Source organism: Rhinolophus sinicus, chromosome 16, assembly GCF_057876585.1.
Source record: "Rhinolophus sinicus isolate RSI-liver-muscle chromosome 16, RSI-T2T, whole genome shotgun sequence".
Taxonomy (NCBI): domain Eukaryota; kingdom Metazoa; phylum Chordata; class Mammalia; order Chiroptera; family Rhinolophidae; genus Rhinolophus; species Rhinolophus sinicus.
Window position 1 is genome coordinate 46497682 of NC_142516.1, and position 20796 is coordinate 46518477.

General features: G+C 37.8%; 1 protein-coding gene across 20 annotated transcripts in view; it reads left to right on the forward strand.

Moving 5' to 3' along the window:
• The window catches only part of TRPM3 (transient receptor potential cation channel subfamily M member 3), an 833246-nt gene that overhangs the window by 569973 nt on the left and 242477 nt on the right, over positions 1–20796 (forward strand). For all 20 annotated transcript variants that reach the window (XM_074330560.2, XM_088793014.1, XM_074330550.2 and 17 more), the window contains 3 exons: positions 3293–3372; positions 4691–4895; positions 19215–19428. In XM_074330560.2, the coding sequence (XP_074186661.1) occupies positions 3293–3372; positions 4691–4895; positions 19215–19428 (499 nt within the window). The remainder of the gene's footprint in view (positions 1–3292; positions 3373–4690; positions 4896–19214; positions 19429–20796) is intronic.

Sequence of the window (20796 nt, forward strand, 5' to 3'; positions counted from 1 at the left end):
ATTAATACAACTCTTCAAAGCAGCTGTGATTATCTTCATGTTATAGAAAAGGCTCAGGGTAATGTCAACGTCCATTTATGTTGTCTCAAATGACATTATTTCATCTTTTCTATGTCTTAATAATATTCCATTGTGCATATATACCACATCTTCTTTATCCAATCATCTATCGAAGAACACTTTGGTTGTTTCCATGTTTTGGCCACAGTGAATAATGTTGCAGTGAACATAGGGGTACATCATGCTAAGCGAAATAAGTCAGGCAGAAAAAGTCAAGAACCTTAAGATTTCACTCATATGTGGGATATAAAACTGAAAGTAACAAACGAACAAGGCAAACAAACAAACAAACAAACAAACAAACAAAAACTCATAGACACAGATAGTAGTATAGTGGTTACCAGAAGGTAAAAGGGGAGTGGGAAGGTAGAAGAGGGTAAAGGGGTCAAATACATGGTGACGGAAGGAGATTTGACTTTGGGTGGTGAACACACAGTGATAATGCATTATACAGATGATGTATTATAGAATTGTACACTTGAAACCTATATAATTTTATTAACTAATGTTATCCCCAATAAATTTACTAAAAATTAAAAAGTACTTATACAAAAATGTCAAGAAAATTTAAAGAAAAGGCTCAGGGTAGTTAAATAACTTTTCTACATACCTTGTTAGTGGCCAGCCAGGCCTTCTGGGAGCATGTCATGCCCAGTTCAAGTGAGATCAATCTAGGTCGGATCTGCTACAGCAATTTCATAGTAGTCCCATCTGAAACTTCAACTGCACTTTTAGGACCAGAACCAACCCAGGACTGGTCCCTCTTCTTGAAGTGAAAACATGGTCTCCAAATAATGATGCTAACAACTCTGTGTATCAGGCATTATTGTGCCCATTTTACAGATGAAGAAAATTATATGAGTTTGTCCACATCGCTGCGTCTCACTCATGCCATTTTTTTCTGACTGCAAACCTCATGCTCTACCCATGATACTGTCATCGCTGCCTTATTTTCAGAGATTATTGATCAGCCCTCCCTGAAATTCTCAGATGCTCCCCCAAAAGATCCTTCTGAATCCTAGCCAAAGTGGGCCACAAAGAAAAAAGGAAAGTGCACTCTTTTCTGCTCCCTGAGGTATAGGGAAAGTTGGTTTCAAATGTCCCAGTGAGGAATATTTTTTACCATCTTTCTGCCAAGAGATGTTATCAATGAAGGTATTCAGTAACTAGGAAAAATCACAGCCTATGAATAGTTTAACTTACAGGCTTTTTTGAAAGATAAAAGCTGGTTATCATCTACACTGCTAAGCTCATTTCTATTGCAAAAATGTAGCCACTAGCTTTTCCTACATATTTGAAAAGAAAAATCTTTAAGAATAGACACTGGGGCTTTTTTCATGCCTCACTGGCAAGCAGGATGGCAAATGTTACCTTTGTGGTGTGAGGGTGCCGAGGTCCACCTGGACCCAAAGGTCTCTGAGGCAAGGTGGGTAATCCTTTCCATGTGGGCAATTCATAAACACTCAGAAATGATGTGACCCTATTATGACCAGGACTGAAAAAGGATGCAGTTCCTTTGTACCCCTCAAGTACTCCCCATGTAGCTTCTTTTAAAATGTGTAGTGTCATGAGTATCAGATGCCAACTGCCATCAGTGCCATGTGCTTGTGTAAACTCCATTGTGATAGAGGGAGATGCACCATTAAGAGACGGAGGGCAAATCAGACCAAGCACAACTTATACAGATATTTGGGTCCTTGGCAGAGTCAATATCAATTATGGCCAGCAAATGGGAGCTTGTCACAATTAACATCGGTCACTAAGACAGAACAAGTCAACAGCTCACTTGTACTTTGGCCCTGTATATTTTAAGAGTATGAATTTAGTCCTGATGCTTGGTTAGGGAGAAGGTGATACCAGATAGAAATAACATTATAGGTTGTTCTAGCCACTTCCATCTTAAACACTTAGAGAAGGAATCTTTTGAGTAGCTTACCATACTCCCTAGGAGTCTTCTCTACTATTTCAAATGCTGGTAAAAAAGAAAAGAAAAAAAAAAGGGGGGTGGGTTGGGGGGTAAAAGGATGCAGGATAGACCTCTGCTTTGGAACAAAGATGATAGTTTTTCCAGAACTTTCTTTATTCGTCTAGGAACCCAATCTTAGTGGCCAGACGTCTGGGGGGACTGTCTCAGCAATGTCCATTCTATGAAGATGTATTTGCTGTGTTTAAAGGCATATGGGATACAAAAAAAAAAAAAATGCTATCTTCCTTCCAAAGGCATTACCTGTGACATTTTGGACTGTGATGAAGACATTTATCTTCCTTAGGTTTCCATTTCCTTTATCCCCCCTCTGTATTTAAGCACTGCTAATTTAGATTTTAGAAAAAGCATGGTGACGGATGAGGGCTCTTGAGTTATAATTCCCTCACCATTTTTCTTTCCTTCTACAAGGAAAATCTAAGTGCCAGCCATGAAAAGTTTATGCTTGTTTAGATATATGGTTGACCCTTGAATAATGCAGGGGTTAGGGGAGCCGACTCCGAGCACAACCAAAAATTCACGTATAACTTTTGAGTTCCCCAAAACTTAACTGCTAATAGCCTACTGTTGACTGGAAGCCTTACCGATAACATCACAGTTGATTAACACTTAGTCTATTTATAATATGAATTATTAGGTTGGTGCAAAAGTGATTGCAGTTTTTGCAATTATTTTTAACCTTTTGGCCCGCAATTGTTTTTGCACCAACCTAATATATACTATATTCTTACAGTAAAGGAAGCTAAAGGAAAGAAAATGTTATTAAGAAAATCGTAAGGAAGAGAAGATACATTTATAATATTTATTGAAAAAAAGTCCACATTAAGTGGAGCCACACAGGTCAAATCTGTGTTGTTCAAGGGTTAACTGTATATCTTCCCACAAATGAATACTTGTTATCTATAGGGTTACAAACATCCAGCTCTACGTTTTTCATTTTCTCTGTAAATAGTGTTTTCTGTTCTTCAAAAGTCGTTATGAATTTATATATGGTTCTATCACTAACATTATTTTTTTAACATTATTTTTGTTATGGTCATTTCCTTTAACTCTCAATATTATAATGATAAATAACTTAATCAGCATGTTCTGAGAGCAGTTGGTTTTGTTCTATGCAGTGTTTATATGTGTGTAACCACAATTTTAATTCAGTATATGAGATACCAGTCTATTGTGTGATTAATTTTGCTGCCAAGTCAAAAATACTTAAAGGTGATGTTCACCTTTTCTCTTCTTCTTTTTTTTCAGGCTCAGAAATCATGGATAGAAAGAGCATTTTATAAAAGAGAATGTGTTCACATCATACCCAGCACCAAAGACCCCCATAGGTAATCTTGCTATCTCTGTAATGTACTGAGAACATGAAGTAGCAACGATGGGAACAAAAGTACCATAGCAACCACTATCCACTGCATGTAAACCAATGTGAAATTAAAGATCAATTTATATTGTTGCTGGACATCTTTGAAGCAATCATATGTATATATCACATAATATGCCATCCCTACAGTTAATTCTCTAAGAGCCTATACAGAATAACATATATCATCGGGGAAGCAATTAATCACTGAATCTAAGAATGGGTTATAATACATATTTTAGTATGGTTACCAGTTTTCCCTTGTAAGCATTTTATCAAAATGCTTAGTTTGTACTGACATGCTTTGCTATAGTGAAAAAGAGATTTTTAAATAAGTGACTCCTAACAGATTACTAATTAGTCTGCAGACCTTCAAATTACTATCCAAGCACATTTTTAGTATTCTACTTACCTTCCTGAAGATCAACAGTAAGAAGGTGGGAAGTATTTGGATAAAGTAACATATGAATATCTGGAAATGCCTTTTTGAAAAGGCATTGTAATACAGCAGTTTAAAATATAGACTATAGAGTCAAATAGACTAACTGTGAAACCTGGAACAAATTACCTAACCTTCAAAACTATAATATTTTACCTGTAAAAATGAATGTCACATTGTTAGTATTTAATAAATTATAACTATGTAGCAGTATTATTACAATAATCATAACAGTGATGGTAGTAAAGTATGAAGAACATTTTAATGGTGTAAGAAGCAACTTTTGTTTTTAAATATCTTGTGAATAATTTTTTCATTGTTTCTTCAAGAACACTTAAGCTGCAGAATTATTTTTCCCCCTCAGAATTGGATATTTGACAGTCAATGTCAATTTGGAAAAGACAAGTTAGGTTGTGACTCACATATGAGTGAGAGTCCTCATTTAAATGTGCATGTTAAAATTCTTCCCTTGAAGCTGTTCAGTGTCCTTCCTGCAAGATTTAATAGACGAGAGGAGCAGGAAGTAAAAAAAAAAAAAAAAAAAATCTACAGAGCTTTTGTTTGGAGATTCCAATCCTGAACAATATGGCAGGTGTGAAAAAGGTGGGTGGAGAAGGACAGGAGGCATGTTACAGCTTATACAGCTAAAGGAAAATGATGAGGGGGCAGAAAGAAATGTATATCGAGTAAATCCTAAGTTCACCATTTGCCTGCTAGAGCCATGTTATGGGATTCCACCTAAAAATTGACTAACTGGCTTACTATGGTTTGTAGATTTCTGCAGCCGTAAGTGTGTATTCCAATAGTGGCTAATACAACCGGCTCACTGTGACCTCTTATGTTATAGGTGTTGCTGTGGGCGTCTCATAGGCCAGCATGTTGGCCTCACTCCCAGTATATCCATTCTTCAGAATGAGAAAAATGAAAGTCGCCTCTCACGAAATGACATCCAGTCTGAGAAGTGGTCCATCAGCAAGCACACTCAACTCAGTCCAACGGATGCATTTGGGACCATTGAGTTCCAAGGAGGTGGCCATTCCAACAAAGCCATGGTAATCAGAAAACAATTCAGTCACTTCTTAAATTCTATCTCAAGTCCTGCAATGGAATGATGAAGAGCTAGAGATTTAGTCTTTGGGCCCAACCCCAACTCTGCCAGTTCCTCGCTGGGTGACCTGCTTTAATTACCTTGCTGCTGGGCATCTCCACTTTCTCTATAAAACGGGGGAAAGAAAACCTTCCTTCTAGGATTTAAAAAAAATTAGTGTGAGGTCAGACACATGACTGTTGTTGTTATTAATAATATCAGTAGATTTCTATAGTTACCTAATTTTTATTATGTTACTTCCTGGGTCTCCTCTGTTAAGACATGTTTTTCTAACTCCTTTGGTAAAAATATCTTACCTTTAGGTCTCTGTTTTAGTCTATTCGTAATTAGCATTTCTCTCAATTCAAAGCAGAAATGATCACCCCAGACTAACTTCTCTCGTGTTCTAACAGAGATCTTGCCATCCAAATTGTGTGCTTTTTCTCTAAGCAGCTGTGTTCAATAATGTTCTCAACATGATAGCTTCCTATGAAAAGCATTCTTTTTTTGGAAAGGAGGCTTTAGGAAATATACCAATTTTACTTCTAAGAATTGTCACTTCTAAATTTCTGCTTTCCTCCTGGACATCTCCTACTTGGCTGACAGATTTTGCCAGGAGAAAAGTATACCATGTGTTTTTGAAAATTCTAGAAATACTATATTCCCACAAGCTTGCTTCTAACTATTAAAAGAGAGAGTTAGATGAGTGAGGGTGGAGCAGCTGGAGGTGGCAGTTCTCAGGCATGCCACAGAATTTTCCGAGTTTGGAGAGAAAATTTTGCTTAGAGAAGCATCTGCAAAATGCAAGGGAAGTCACCTCACACTGGTTCCAGTCTAAAAATGTTCAATAAAGCCTCCTCTCTTTTCTTTTTCCTCTCTTCTTCCTTTCTTCATCTGCCTCCGACCCCCACCCCACCCTGTCTCACTGCAGTAGTTTCTTCCCCAAGATGAGCTATTTCCACAGTTCTTCCCTAAGAAAATTAATTCTGAACAACATATTAAATTAAAACCAATACTGAGCAATAGATTGGAAAGAAGGGGATGCTGAATGCAACCTCTAGCAAGGCCAGGGAAAACAAAGAAAGGGTTAGTCTTGGGTGTACAGCACTAAGGGAAATGAAGAGTTGATAAGGTAAGGGATGTATGCGCCCACACAAGGTCAAGAAGGGTCCCCAACTCGGCACAGTCCTCATTCACAGTATGGGGTTGAACCCTATAAAATGTGGCTCCTCTGGGATCCTGCATTAATGAAAAGTCATGCACGTTCTCCGTATAAGAAATGTCCTGCCGATGAGGAAGTGACTTAGTGGGCAATCATCATAGATCAATACACCCAGGGACTTCATAGCGTGCTTGAATGGTACCTGCCAGCCTCGTGCCACAAGCCCAGAGGCACGTGGTCAGCTGCTGGTCATTGCTTCCCTTGTTAACATGTAGTGTCTGTCAAATATGGAGCATATCTTTGCTCATAAGTAAGAGGGTCCCTCCACGGTGATCACCGGGGGAGATTCTAATTACCATGACGTTGCCAGTGACCTGGACATGTTTTGGGGACCTATTCCAGACAATTTATAGCTCACAGGAGACAAGCCATCTATATTTTCATCAGGAAATGTTTTTGACCAAAAATTAATCTCAAGTAACTGAAATTCAAAAAACTTAGGACTCAGTCACATGTGACTTCTGTTATTTTTTAAAAATCAAGTCTGTTGACAGAAGATAAAGTTTTCCACCACTAAAAGTTCTAAAAGAACAGAGTACTAGTTTGGTAATGAAGAGTATGGATTTTGGATGCAGACACTCTTCAGGTTTTCCCAGAACCATTATATACTTGCTGTGTGACACAGGAAAAGTGAATTAAATTCTGTGGACCTCAGTAATTTATTCTGTTATCTAGGAATAATAATAATAATAAATAATTATAATTATACCATCATAAGTGATTAATGCGATGATGTATGTAAATCACTCGGCATAGTGCCAGGCACATAATAAATGTAAAATTAATTTTAACTGCTATTTTTACTGTAATCATCGTTATTTGTTTCAGGCTCTGAAAACATTTTTTTAATATTTTGACTAATACTTTGAAGGACACACATTTAGATACAAGTCTTAGTATATTAGTTTAGAAAGTCAAATTACATTCTTTCAGTTAACCCTTTAAAATAATTCCAGGAGTTCTGATTCCCTCACCTCATGGTTGAGCACAGAATCTGAAGCCACATTGTTGGGTTTATAGCCTGGCCTGTCACTTAGGGCTGTGTGACTTTGTCCAGTTTACTTAACTTCCCAGTGTCTCAGTTTCCTCATCTGCAAAATGGGAATAGTAATTCCTACTCCATAGGCTCGTAGCAAAGATTAAATGAGTCAGCATATATTAAGTGCTTAGAACAATGCCTGAGGTTAAAACTAAGAAAGTGTTCACTATGTAATTACTTCCACTAAGAGTTCACTTACTACAGTTACAAGAGAGGCTTTGTGATCAATTAAAGCAACATGCGTGATCTTGAAGTCAGATACAACTGTGTCTAAACCCTCACTCTCTTGCTGACCAGCTAGAAAGTCTTAGTTAAACCAGTCAACTTAGCTGAGTCTCAAGATGTCTGATCTATGAAATGGGCATGATTGCCTGATGGAGGTTTATGAGGCTCGGAGAGGAGATAAAATCACCTGGTATACAGCTACGGCTCAATATATTTATGACAGTCACAGTGATTGCGCAGTGAAGAGCTTCTTTAACTTCCTCAGAACCCAAAGATACGTTAAAATATTTCCGCAGGAAGACCAGGCTGCATAAGCTGGCATTAGTGACAGTCACTGACAGGAGGCTATGGGCACCACCTCTTCACTGACTAGAGACAGGTAGCTTGTAATCACCCTGTTACACACTTTGACTTCCCCATTGCGTCAGTCTCCTGCATCCACTCATTCTAGCAAAACAGAAAGTGAGATGCTGTCACCTCCCTGCTTTATTCACTGTGGGCCTCAACAATTAGACACCTACGGTGGGTGTGGCACTTGTGCCTTTTTAGATGGACAAAGCCAAGATCCCTTTTCATTATATAATTTTTCTACCTGATATTTTTACCCCCTTCTAAAATTTTCTAGTGAATTTGAGAAATCCTAAGAACCCTGGAGCCTGAAACTCCAAGCTAGTTTGTTAGAATGTGTATCCTTCAAAGTATTAATCAAAGTAACTTTGTAACAGCTTTCAGGGTCTGTAGCAAATAATAATGAAAATTAGAATAATAATAGCAACTAAAATATAGTGAGTATCTATGTGGTCAGGTCTGTGCCAAGTACTTACATACGTTACCTCATTTCATGTTTATGACAGTAGTATTATTCCTGTCCGAATAATGTATTATGACCGAATAGTGTACTAAGGCCCAGAAATGTTAAGTCATTTGCCCCACGTCACACAGCTAATATATGAAATATGCATATTATGAAATTTAACTGTATAGCAAAAACATAAAGAGACAGATAGAGCTTTTACTCTGTTCCGGAAGAGTGGACACACAAGGACATTTAACTTTAACAACCCTCCCCAGGCCCCATATAACTCTATCAAATACAGAGCTGTCTTTGGCAATCAGGTTAGGCGAAGTCAACTATACGACTTGCAGAACCCAGTCTAAAATGAAAATGTAGGCCCTCACAGGGTCAGGGAAATCAATCCCCCCTTCCCACGGCTGACAGCCCCAACCCACAGTGGATGGGCAACCCCTAAGGGACTACTATCTCCACACTGGAACATGCTGGCTGCCTGGTGTGGGGGAGACTTGCCACCAAGTCACCTGTGAAATATACCGTGGCACTGCCAGCCCAAGGCAGGGACAGTGAGTTCCTTGCCCTGAAATGCTAAAGGGCACATACCTGACACTGACTATCTTCTTGTCTGCTCCCAGGTCCCAGCCAGGGATGTAGGATGACTGTGGAGCATACCCCTGTCACTGCCCCATACAGGGTTGGGGAAGGGAAGTTAGTCTGGCAGGGACGTCAGAGACAGGAGCAGGTAGCTGAGATCCCATCCTAGCGGGGCATCAGGAGGTAGGACGTGTGACCATGGACCTGTGTGAGCTGACCTTCCAAGCCCTCTGCGCATGCTTCATTGTCCCATCAGGTTTCACTTACAAAACACAAATTCAAGGATAAAATTGTTAAGGATTTCAAGACAGAAAGTGCAGAACATTAAACCCTTAGCAAGCCCTTCTGAGCAGGGTGACTGCATTGGGTCTTGCCTGTCCTAGATGGTCTCGGAGCAGTCACCCCGAGGGGAAACCTTTCTTTCTGCGTGTAATCATCCAAATGAGGACCAGTTTTCGTATTTAACAAGTGGGAGTTCATGCCTTTCACCAGACACAATGAGCATTTTGTCCACTTTAAATACTTGCCCTCGAATTATTCTGAGTCTCCTCTCTAGACAAAGGGCTGGAGTTGTCCACAGGTCATATGTCTTGTTTTATCAGGCAAGTTAGTTATTTTGCACCAATCTCTGTCTTCTTTACCTCTTGTCCTCTCCAAGAAACATGCATGCGGTTTGGACAAAGGAAAAATCATCAACTACTGTCGGTTAAAGAGTGCCAGTCTTTAGAGGGGAGAGGCATGGTTAGTTATTTGCCAAGATTTAAGTGAAACAGGTCAGCTAACTTAACATCTTTGGACCCCTCCTCTGGACAAGAATATTTGAAAGTTAAAGTGATTTTTAACAAAGTGGTCAAAAAACTCCAGAGGGCAGATTAACTTTGACCTTCATTAATTTTTTTTTTTTTTTTAAATAAGGTACAACATTAACTTTTCCCTTCAAGACAGTCTAAGAGGAAGCATTTGGATCTTCGAAATGTCTGTGTGGTCTGGATACACTGTGAGGCAGAATCTGTTGGAATTTGGTAGAAGAGACAGTTGGAAAAAGGAGGGTCATTATTAAAATCATTGTAATAGTAATTCTATGCATAAAATAGTTATTGATAGTAATTATAATTACTATTAAAATTATTAAAACATGAGAACCATACCTGCTCAGGAACATTATGTATCTATGGTACCACATAGATAGTACAGCATGATGTCACAGACTCTGGCCACTAAAGACACTGGGGGAATCAGATGCAGTGGTTCTCACCTTGGAGGCTCATGTTCACACATCTCTCTCAGAGTTCCCTTCATTGGTCTGAGAGAAAACCTGGCATGCAAAGTTTTTTTTAAAGTTAGCCATGTTCTTCTACTGTTTAGCCAGGCATAAAAAATACTAAAATAATCCCAAATCCCTCTACCTGTTTTATAGATGAGGCAATTGGAGCACAGTCAAGTTAAATTATTTTTCCAGAGTCACCCAATTATTTAACAACAGAGATGGGTCTCGAATCCAGGCTCCTCAGGACTCCCCCTCAGTTCTGTTTCTTCTGTTTTGAAAGGAAGTTGATTGCTATTATATTTCTGGCTTTTTATAAGGACGCTGAAAACTTTGCAATAGCGTTACAAAATCACTATTCTTTGACAAGGTTAATTAAGTGCAAAAGCCAGGTGCAGGACAAGTTCTTTGTAAAATTACATCTTTGGTTAATAGAACCACTTGCTCAACCCTTCCCAGAACTTTGTGGTCTTCTGTTCCCAGTTCCCAGTCTTGACAGGTCCTAGTAAGATAGCAATGAAACCAGCTTCTCTCACATATTACAGAGAGAGAAGTTTGTGACACAGGATAGTAGACATTAAAAGCTGACACTGAATAAAGGATTCTTACTTCTTTCTCTTCTCAGCACCAAGCCACATCCTACCAAATTGCACATGCCCCCAAAAAGGCATTCCTGGGCTTTTGGAGGACCTGACAGTTCATTCAGATGCTTCATGAAAGTCAGAACAGAGGGATCCAATAAAAAGATACTGAGATACTAAAGCTCTGGTTTCAACATTGTTTTACTTAGGGTCAGTTCCAGGTAACTTTTAAACTGCCTTCCAGCGCAACAGCAAGATAGCCCTACATCAGATATTGGGTCCCTTCTCAAAGACTCTTCTTTAGCTGAGGGTAAGGCTGTAGATTATTTAGAAAAGAAAGCAGTGTTGAACTTGATTAGAATCTTATTTGCTTACTAATCATCTCTTCTAATAATGCTGAGCTGATATGTGGACAGGGTAAGTATAACCTAATTAAAGGCTTGTATTTAAACTTCTCAAGTCACCCACATAATTCTCTTCAGATTTTCTCTTGCTATTTACTCTGCTTATTAGATCAGGTTGAGCTCCTTGTTACAGTTTTCACATAATTTAGATAATTATTGTTAAGCCTCATTTTCATACATAAGCTCTAACTATTGAGTCTACCAGGATAAAAGCCTTATTGGCTGAGCATTGTGAGTGGCCGATGATAGGAAGTAAGAAGACTGAAGGAGAAATACTAGGTTGGAGGGGAAGGAAAGTGGTCAGCAGCATGGCGTCTACGACCTTATCCTCTTAAAATGCTTTGGGATTGAATTTTTTAAAACTTGTCTTACTTTGCATTATGCAGATTTGATCTGGGAATCACCATTGACTAATACACACCAAATATGAAATGAATTGAATCCCACTTCACAAATAAAATAGCGAATCCCTAGACTATGGCTAACGAAGCAGCTTTGAATGAGCATGGTCAAGTATTGAGGGGTTGGGTAATTGCTCCATTAATTTCCAGTGTTCATCTTGTAATCTCTAGGCTGTTGAACTGGCAGCGGCTTCGGAAGGCCTTTCTAAAACTGCAAATAAAACTAGAATTCATATTGAAACTTCCAATCCCAATCATAGACCTATAGAGAAGAAATAACCGACCCTCCTCAAAACACCCATGTCCGTCTAGAAAATTCCTATCTCCTTGCTTCTAGAAAATTTTATCCTAAATAATTCTGGAAGAAAATTCATAGCGTATCCTCCTGTGACCTGCTCATATTCTCAGTGGGGTTTCATAATCATTTCTAAACCTTTAGCTTTGGCTTAGCAGAATCTGTCACCTGGAAGTACCTGGTATCTAACACTGAGGAATCACAAAAACAATATGGAATAAATTAAAATGTCATTTTTCACTTCCAAAGTTTTGTGGGTCATCAGACTAGGAATCCAATAACGGTGCCATCTCACATTTGCATTCCAGGTATTTTCTTTCTAGGGAACTTTTACATGTATTAAACCACGGTGAAGTATAAAACTTTCACTGCAAAACAAAAGGCTCCGTAGACTTGAAAATCTGGTGTCAGCAAAATTGTCTTAGCAGTCAGGTGAAAAATACTCTCCTTTGCCACAGTTTTAATTAAAAGTGCTCATTTAAACAGTGACTACAAAGAAGTCGAAAATGAAGGGATACTTGTCTCATTTCTCAAAAGAAAGGAAAATGGGGGCAAATTTCCCTCTGCAGGCTCCGAAGAAAGGCATTACAAATACGATTAAAATAGATTTAGCCTTAGTAGTTCTTACTCAGGACAAGCACTTCTTACAAATACCAACTGATTATTTCCAAGAATTCAAGCTGGCTTTGCAGTGTTTGGAGAATGTGTCATTTACCATTTCCAAGAGGGTAACCAGATTTACTGTCCTGCAATTCTTTTACATTTTTATTTAAAAAACTGGGCAAAGTGATGCAGGTAAAAATTGAGGGCTAAAAAGGTGACCAATTAATAATTCTGTGGAGGCAAATTGCTCCACAGAAGCTCAAGTTCCATATGCCAAAGGATTATTATTATTATTATTATTATTATTATTATTATTATTAAATTAAACAGCCCAGCCTGTTGGAAGTAATACTGGCTGATTCCCCCCCTCCAGCCTTTGACCACCTTGTGTGTCATAAAGGGAAAAGGATACTGCCTGGTTTGTGACCCCTCGGAGGTCTCCAAGTGTAGTGCAGAGTGAGGCCATGGTAAAGTTGAAGTGTCCCTTGATAAGTGAATAGTAACATTTCTTATGAGAAGCAGTAAGAGTGGCTTTTAGAAAACAACTGCAGTGAAGTCACCTGCTAAACAAAAAGACCTTTAGCACCAGGCAGAACAAAACACTCAAGAGCTTTAGTTACCGAAGCCCTCGTCCATTTGAACAAGAGAAAACCTCTAGTAGTTTTCTACTATAGTCTCACTTTAAATTTTTCATTTCTAAGTTTGTGGTTCGGAACTCAAAATATGTGTTCTTGTGAAAATTCAGCTATATGTATTGGCCTCCAAGGCACCTCAGAATAGATCAAATAGGACAATTTCAACGAGAGCGAACCTCTGTTTTATGCAGAGCATTCTTGAAATGCTGTTGGGAATGTCATTAGCTTATTACCAGGCTTCCTGTCAGTCAGGGGCACTAATGATGAAAAGGGAAAAGGGGACATAAGAGTAGGCATAGGTAACTTATTGGAGCTCAGGTTACTTCTAGAATTAAACATTGGGGAACTGTAAGCACATGTGGGTGGGTGGAGGATGGGTTAGCTGGCCCAGAGCACCAGTGGCATTCTCCCTTTTGACAGATACTTTTTTTATAAATACCTGCACTCCCAAGGTAACTCAAGAGTCGAGAAACAAAGCGCAACTTTGAAGGGCGTGCTAGTTAAAGAGCTAAAGGCAAATTATTTGGATCCTTTTGTATGCAGAAGTCATTTGTAAGGTGAGTGCTTATAACCATCATCCAATTTACATGTATCCGTTTCTCTGCCATGCCAGGCATTTTGCACAATTCAGTCTTTACAGTGAGGTGGTCAGGATCACCCCTGTTCAAAAGAAAGGGTACTCAAATTGGCCTAATGACTTACAGGGCCAGTATCTGCTGCTAGAGTGTGATGCTGCACATAATTGGGGGAATCTATAAATGGAAGCACATGTCACCAGATCAGAGTGCTGTCCAGGTGACAAAACCTAATATACACATTAGAAGAATTCTTGGTTGTTTATAAGGTGGTCCCTTAGCGATTAATAAGCTCATAAGTGGACAGTTAAAATTGCTTATCTTGTCAACCAAAATAGCTCCTAATTTCAAAACACATTGACCGTTTAGCAGGAATTGATTAATTGCTCTGGGCACAATCATTTATGACCTTGAAGGTGCTGATTCGGCACATGATTTAGCTGTTATGTTACAAGCATCTGGAGAGCTTACTGAATAAACTGATTTTTATGGGTATAAGAATACGAGGTGTGATCAAACAATACGGTGAATGTTTAAATTTTTAAAAAATGTATTACAGTAAAAGACACATTGCCATGAATCCCCCTCAAAATACTCCTCCTCTCTTCGAGCACAGTTATCCCATCATTCTTGCCACTTTCTGAAGCAGTTCTGGAAGTCCTCTTTTGTGAATGTCTTTAGTTGTGCTGTAGTGGCTGCCTCAATGTCCTGAAACAGTTCAAAACGTTTACCTTTCATGGTCATTTTGACTTTGGAGAAGAGTCAGAAGTCTCACAGTGCCAGATTTGGTGAATAAAGTGGATGAGGACACACCTTAATGTTTTTATTTGACAGAAATTACTGTACCAGAAGCGATGTGTAACAAGGAGCCTTTCTGTTGTGATCACAAAATATGGTGAATGCTACTGCCGAGTGTCATCCAACGGAAAGGCAGGGATCTTCAATACAGGAAGAGGCACATCAAACATTAGTAACAATGTGTGACAAGTTTCAACTTGTTCAGTGCAGTCAGTTGGGGGTGAGTTACGGTTGAGAAAATGTGTGTTTTAAAGTGTGCTGGAAATCATCCTCCATCATGACACTGTTCCGTGTCACACATCGTTTCTGGTATAGGGCAGTTTCTGTCAGATAAAAACATTACAGTGTGTCCTCATCCATATTATTCACTGGATCTGGCACCGTGCGACTTCTGGCTCTTCCCCAAAGTCAAAACGATTCAGAACATCAAGGCAGCCACAACAGCACAACTAAAGACACTCACGAAAGAGGACTTCCAGAACTGCTTCGGAAAGTGGCAAGAATGATGGGATAAATGTGCTCAAAGAGAGGGGGAATATTTTTGATGGGGTTTAATGGCAATGTGTCTTTTACTGTAACATTTTTTTTTAAATTTAAACACTCACCATATTGTTTGATCACACATCATATAATTTTAAATTTGAAACTTTCAGACATTCATAAAGTATCATTTTATCACTTCGTTTTAATTATTCTCTTACCCCCATGTTAAACTGAAAATATTTAACTTTCACGACTGAAGTCTTTTTTAAATAAAGTTTAATTAAGCCTAAATGGCTAGCCAAAAGACCAGTCTTGGGCATGGAATCTAAACCACCAGCCACACGGCTAGGTAGAAAAAAATAGTATGTCCGTGGTCTGACAGTTTTGCAAGCATTTTCATACATCAGGTAGGGAAGAGGGGAAGAAAGAAGTACTCTAAAAGAATTTACATGAGCTACAGCAAAGTGGAGAAGGTGAAGTGGGACCAGCTCTGAGACAGCAGAGTCGTCATAAAGAAATGCCCACTCCTGTGAAGTGGCTGTGGGCAGCCTTCCCCTAAGCCCCTATGTAAACAAGCAGAGTTAGATGGTGCCTGGCTAAAATATCTGCAGAAATAGCCACCTGGAAATTAATCCAAAGTCCCAATAGCAAAACAGGAATGTGAGAAATCTTTTATTAGCCGGTCAGCAAACATTAACACACTAACAGTTAGGTCTCTTTCTCTCACTCTTCAGCCACTCTTATTCAATCTAGGACATCTCAGATTCTTTTTTTTTATTATTATTATCAAAACCATTTCCTTGAGTTGCTAAACAATAACAAAACAAAAAGTAACAAATTGATTTATTTAATTACTTCCTTTTTTGCCCTTTGCTTCATTCTCCAAGGGGAGGGCACAGAAAATCACAAATAATAGCTAACGTCAAAGGACCAAGACTACCCAGCATCTGTGTAATTTGTTAACTTGTGAATAAACTGGGGTGGCCTGTAGTTAATCATGTGTTCTTTTGTATGAGAATTAGTCCTGGTCAAAACGGATTAGGACCTGAGAGTCCCAGTTTTATGTTATTTCACTAAACATCCCTTTCTGGAATTGGACAAAATGATGCAGATTTAATCCAGCAGAGCCACCAAATTTTAATTACTCAAGTAGCATAGATTCAGTGTACTGGCACAGAAAACATTTTATTCTTTCAACTTATGGCATTCATTATCTAGATTTTTTTTCTTATAAACAGTCACTCAGTGAGGTAATAAATATAACAATAAAGACATAATGAAGAATCTTTTAGTTGATAAACACTTGTGTTTGCTTCCTCTACTGTAATACCCTCTCTCCAGCCCTAAGGCTCCTTGTATTGTGGTTGAAAATTTCTGTTGATACATATCTGAACATTGTTGCCCTCTGCATGAGAGTTTGTGCATAAAATATGTCATTTTTCATATTGTAAACTTCAGTTAAATTCTATTGATATAATGTACTTAGCTAAAATTGCCAACTTTACTCTATTGTGGAATTAATTTTTGCTAGGTAGATCAAGTCAATACGGAACCAGATTATTAGATTCCAACACTTCTTGGATTTCTGTGTATGTGTATAGTAAACTTTAGCTCTTTGGTATTTCTTAATGATGTAGTTTATTTTATCAAGCAAATGCATATTTTGTGTGTTTTTGCCTCACATTTCAGCTAAATATAGTTAAAATGTACTTTAACAAGAATTAACATATAATTTTTGAAGTTTTTCCCAACAATGGCTCTCCCAGATCCAAAACTTTGCAATAAATTATCTCCTGGATAATCTTATTTATTTATTTATACATCCAAAAGCATATGTTTGTATGAGTACATGCATATCTGTTCTTTTTGTGGTTATGTTACTTCAACATTAATATTTAACAAATTCCAAAATTTCTCTTCTCTCCCACACAACATACAGACTTTAAATGTTTTAACTCTGATTACTACCACCCAATTTATATGCTATGTTATCTAGTGCTTTAGTTTTATCCTTTTCTACCATAAATTAGACATCATTATCATTTTGTATTTTGCAACCAATGCTTTTTTAGATTCACCAAAAATTTGCTAATATCTTTGTTTACCATTCTTTCTCGTATACCAGATCATCCATTTGGGATCATGCAATTCTGCCCGCTATATATATTATATTTTTAAGCTTCTTTCAGTGAAGTCTGTTAGAAGCAAATGCTCAGATTTGGTAGTCTGAAAATATCTATAATTAGCTATCATTTTGGAAAGGTATTTTAGCTAAATATAGAACTCTACACTGACAGATAATTTCTCTTGGCACATTGGAGATGCTAGCTTCTGGCAGCCATTGTTACTGTGCAGAAATAGGCCTTCTGTCTGCTGACTGTTTCTTTGTAGGTTATCTGTCTTTTTCTAGCTGCTTCTGAAGGTTCCTCTCCCCCCACCACCACCCCATCCCCTTTTGGGGTTCTCTATGAAGTGCCTGTGGGTGGGGTATCTTTTTATTTATCCTGCTTGAATTTATTGAGCTTCCTAGATCTGAGAATTGGTATCTTCCAAAAATTCTGAGACATTCCCAGCCAGTATCTCTTTAAGTATTACTTCTTCATTATCTCTTTTATTTCTATCTAGAATTCAGATTATCTCCTGCAAGGTTCTCAAATGTTCTTCTGTGTTTTCAATTCCTTTGTCTATCAATGCTGCATCTGGTTGATTTCTTTGGATTTATCATTAGCATGTCTGATCTGTAGTTATCCATTGTATTTTTCATTTAAATTATTACCTTATAATTTCTAGAAGTTCTGTTTTTGATTATTTTTCAAATACATATGGTCATTCCTTATTATCTCTTGTTCCTTACTCACGTGTTCTCCTTTTCCTTTTAATATTACATACAGCTATTTTATATTCTGTGTCCAATCATTTCAATATCTTTGAGGATTTTATTCTACTGTCTGTTGCTTCTTTTTCTTCTCATTCATGGTGTTTTATTTTCTTGTGTAATTTATGATTTTACGTTTTGACTATGAAATACTTATTTTACCATGGAAAGTAATTAGACTTGGATTGACAACACATTCCTCCACAGAGGATATTCATTTGCCTCTGCCAGTTATCTGGAGCCATTACCCCACCAAAACCATTTTACATGAAATACTGTTTGATGTTTCTCAAACCACGCTAATTGTGTGAATATGGACCAAGACCTGTGTGAGGATCTGTTTTGTTTATAAATAATCATAGTGGGATTTTTTTTTTCCTATCCACTGAGAACCAACATTGAGCAGGCTGGTTCCCTTTCTCTCTTCTTGGGAGAGAGCAGACTTACTTATTTTTATCTTCCTTCCACTTGAGAATAGAACCCTTTGAAGTGTACTAGCTTTATGTGGAGCCCCCCATTAGACTCACCCATGCTGCATAAAGCCACCAAAGTATATATTCAAGGACTTCCTGGGTTTAGGAGAAACTCCCAGAGCCAAAGCTTGCTTTGGTATTTCCTTATCTCCTGAGGATGGAGCTTCAATTTTGTTTAGGAATCTAAATATTCCCTCATTTCATGCCAGCTCAGCCATGCATGACAAAAGGCTTTCAAATATATTTGCTCAATATTTCAGTTTCCAGCTAGAGATGGAATTCTTTATGCAATTAAACCGAGACCTAAATGAGTATCTATGTATATGGTTAGCATTATATGTATTTATGGCATTTCATTTATATATACTTACAACTTTATTTCCAGTTGCATCTGGTAACACCTTGGTGTCTGCTATACACTTTAATTTTTTTCAACTATACTGGAAGATTAATCAACGTGCTTTTTGTCACTTCTTTAAAAGATAAAGAAAACATTTGCTATGCAGTTATTATAGATTTAAATAAATAGAATCAGCCATTACCTCATTTTAAAATTCTCATTATATAATGTAGAACTGTAGAATTTTTCAAAACCTCAAAAAATAGGATCATAAAAGCAGTTATAGTCAGGTCCAGTTGCTATAAAGGGATGAATTATATTGAAAATGTGTTGAAACATTTGAACTGTTGCACAAATGTTAAAGTTGGTAAATTATAAACGCAATTTTCTTTGAGCAAAGAACTCATTCTGGGGAAAGTTGTGCTTGTGCTACATTTTGGAAAAATAAAATAATTCGAAAGTTTGTAGTAATTCACAATTTCAAGAAAATCTTTTAAAATGGTGACTCCCCTTGTCTAATGAAGGTTCTTTTGGTCAAGCAGATGATTTGCGCCTTTTTCAAAAATCTGAGTTCATATGAGACATTTTCTTCAAGTAACTACATAGATCATGGCAATCACTAAAGATAAGTAGCACCAGCGAGCCCTGCCCTGTCTCCCTAACTGATGGCTGTTCTTCTTCCAGTATGTGCGAGTATCTTTCGATACAAAACCTGATCTCCTCCTCCACCTGATGACCAAGGAATGGCAGTTGGAGCTTCCCAAACTTCTTATCTCTGTCCATGGGGGCCTGCAAAACTTTGAACTTCAACCAAAACTCAAGCAAGTCTTTGGGAAAGGTCTCATCAAAGCAGCCATGACAACTGGAGCATGGATATTCACTGGAGGGGTTAACACAGGTAATTGGAAGTAGGACAGAGAAAGGCAACATACAGCCATGGAAATATGGTGACTAAGATAATTTTCTCCTCAGGTTAAATATATTTAAGATAATTTTCTCCTCAGGTTAAATATATTTGTATTCCCCCCACTTTCTCCTACCCATGTGTGTCTATACTCACTAGTTATCTCTCCCCTCACTAATGCTCTCTCCCTCCTTTACCTAAATAATAACTGTACTATTATTTCTCAACCAAGAAGAATTACTTACACATAAGAAATAGGTTGGGATATTTAATACTTGACTATATTAGAATTTTTAAATGTGATGAATGGAACATCACAGGATATTTTCAATACCTCAAGTTGCCAAATCAGCATCAAGTAACTCTTTAAGGAATAACTTTTGCTCTAAATTAGAAGTTCTGCCTCTGTTCTTTAAGTGATTTTAAGTTTGATGCAAATAACTTTAATTTTTGGAAAGTGTCCTTTCCATCAGGAACATACATTGTGGCAGCAAAGCCTAGAGTATTATTGGTTTATTATTTCAAATATTTTATTAAATCTACTCTGTACCAATAGAATACACACCCCACTCTGAATTCCAAACAGTTTTTTCTACCTGCCAAAGAAGTTCCTATATTGCAATACAGGAAGGCTGTCAAATCAGTTCTTACAAACACACTTACTATACTTAAGTGTGTACCTGCAGAATTAATGTGTAACAGATAATGGAATAGATGCCTCTAAATTGTTTTAACATATTTCCCAAGCCTGGGTCTGAAGTGCCACAGGTAACACTGCAGTGAGTTAATTCAAACTTGTTACAAGGTCAAAGTCTGCACATATAGACACTTAGAGTTAGTGGGACATTCTGAACACATCCCTGGACCAACAGGTTTTAAAGGAAAGGTTATCTCAGTGTTGTTTATTCTTTTGTTTGCAATCTGGATGATGTTTGACCAAGACCTGCGCTCAGAATTCTCCTCAATACCAAGAGTTTGTGAACATTCAGTACGCAACTCCATAGGCCCATTTCAGTAGTGAACTCTGTAAATTATCCATGTTCATCATTGTTACGTGAAATTCTGACTTAGTCTGTACATGATCTTAGAATGACCTGCTCACTCAGCTCTTTACTGTTTATTCTGTAGTAATCAAACATCTACAGAGCAACTTTCTTTCAGTGACTGTTCAAGCTTTAGGCTTCAACTTTCCCTCTCCGCTTAGCAAGCAGTATTGGCCTGTGATTATTCACTATTTTACTTTCCTGACATAACCGGCACCTCATATTAGAAACCAACTCAAAATTTCTAAAGGTTCAAAAGAAATTCTTACCAATCTTCTGTTTCTACGTACTGGAACATTGTTTATTGTTTGTCTTCTTT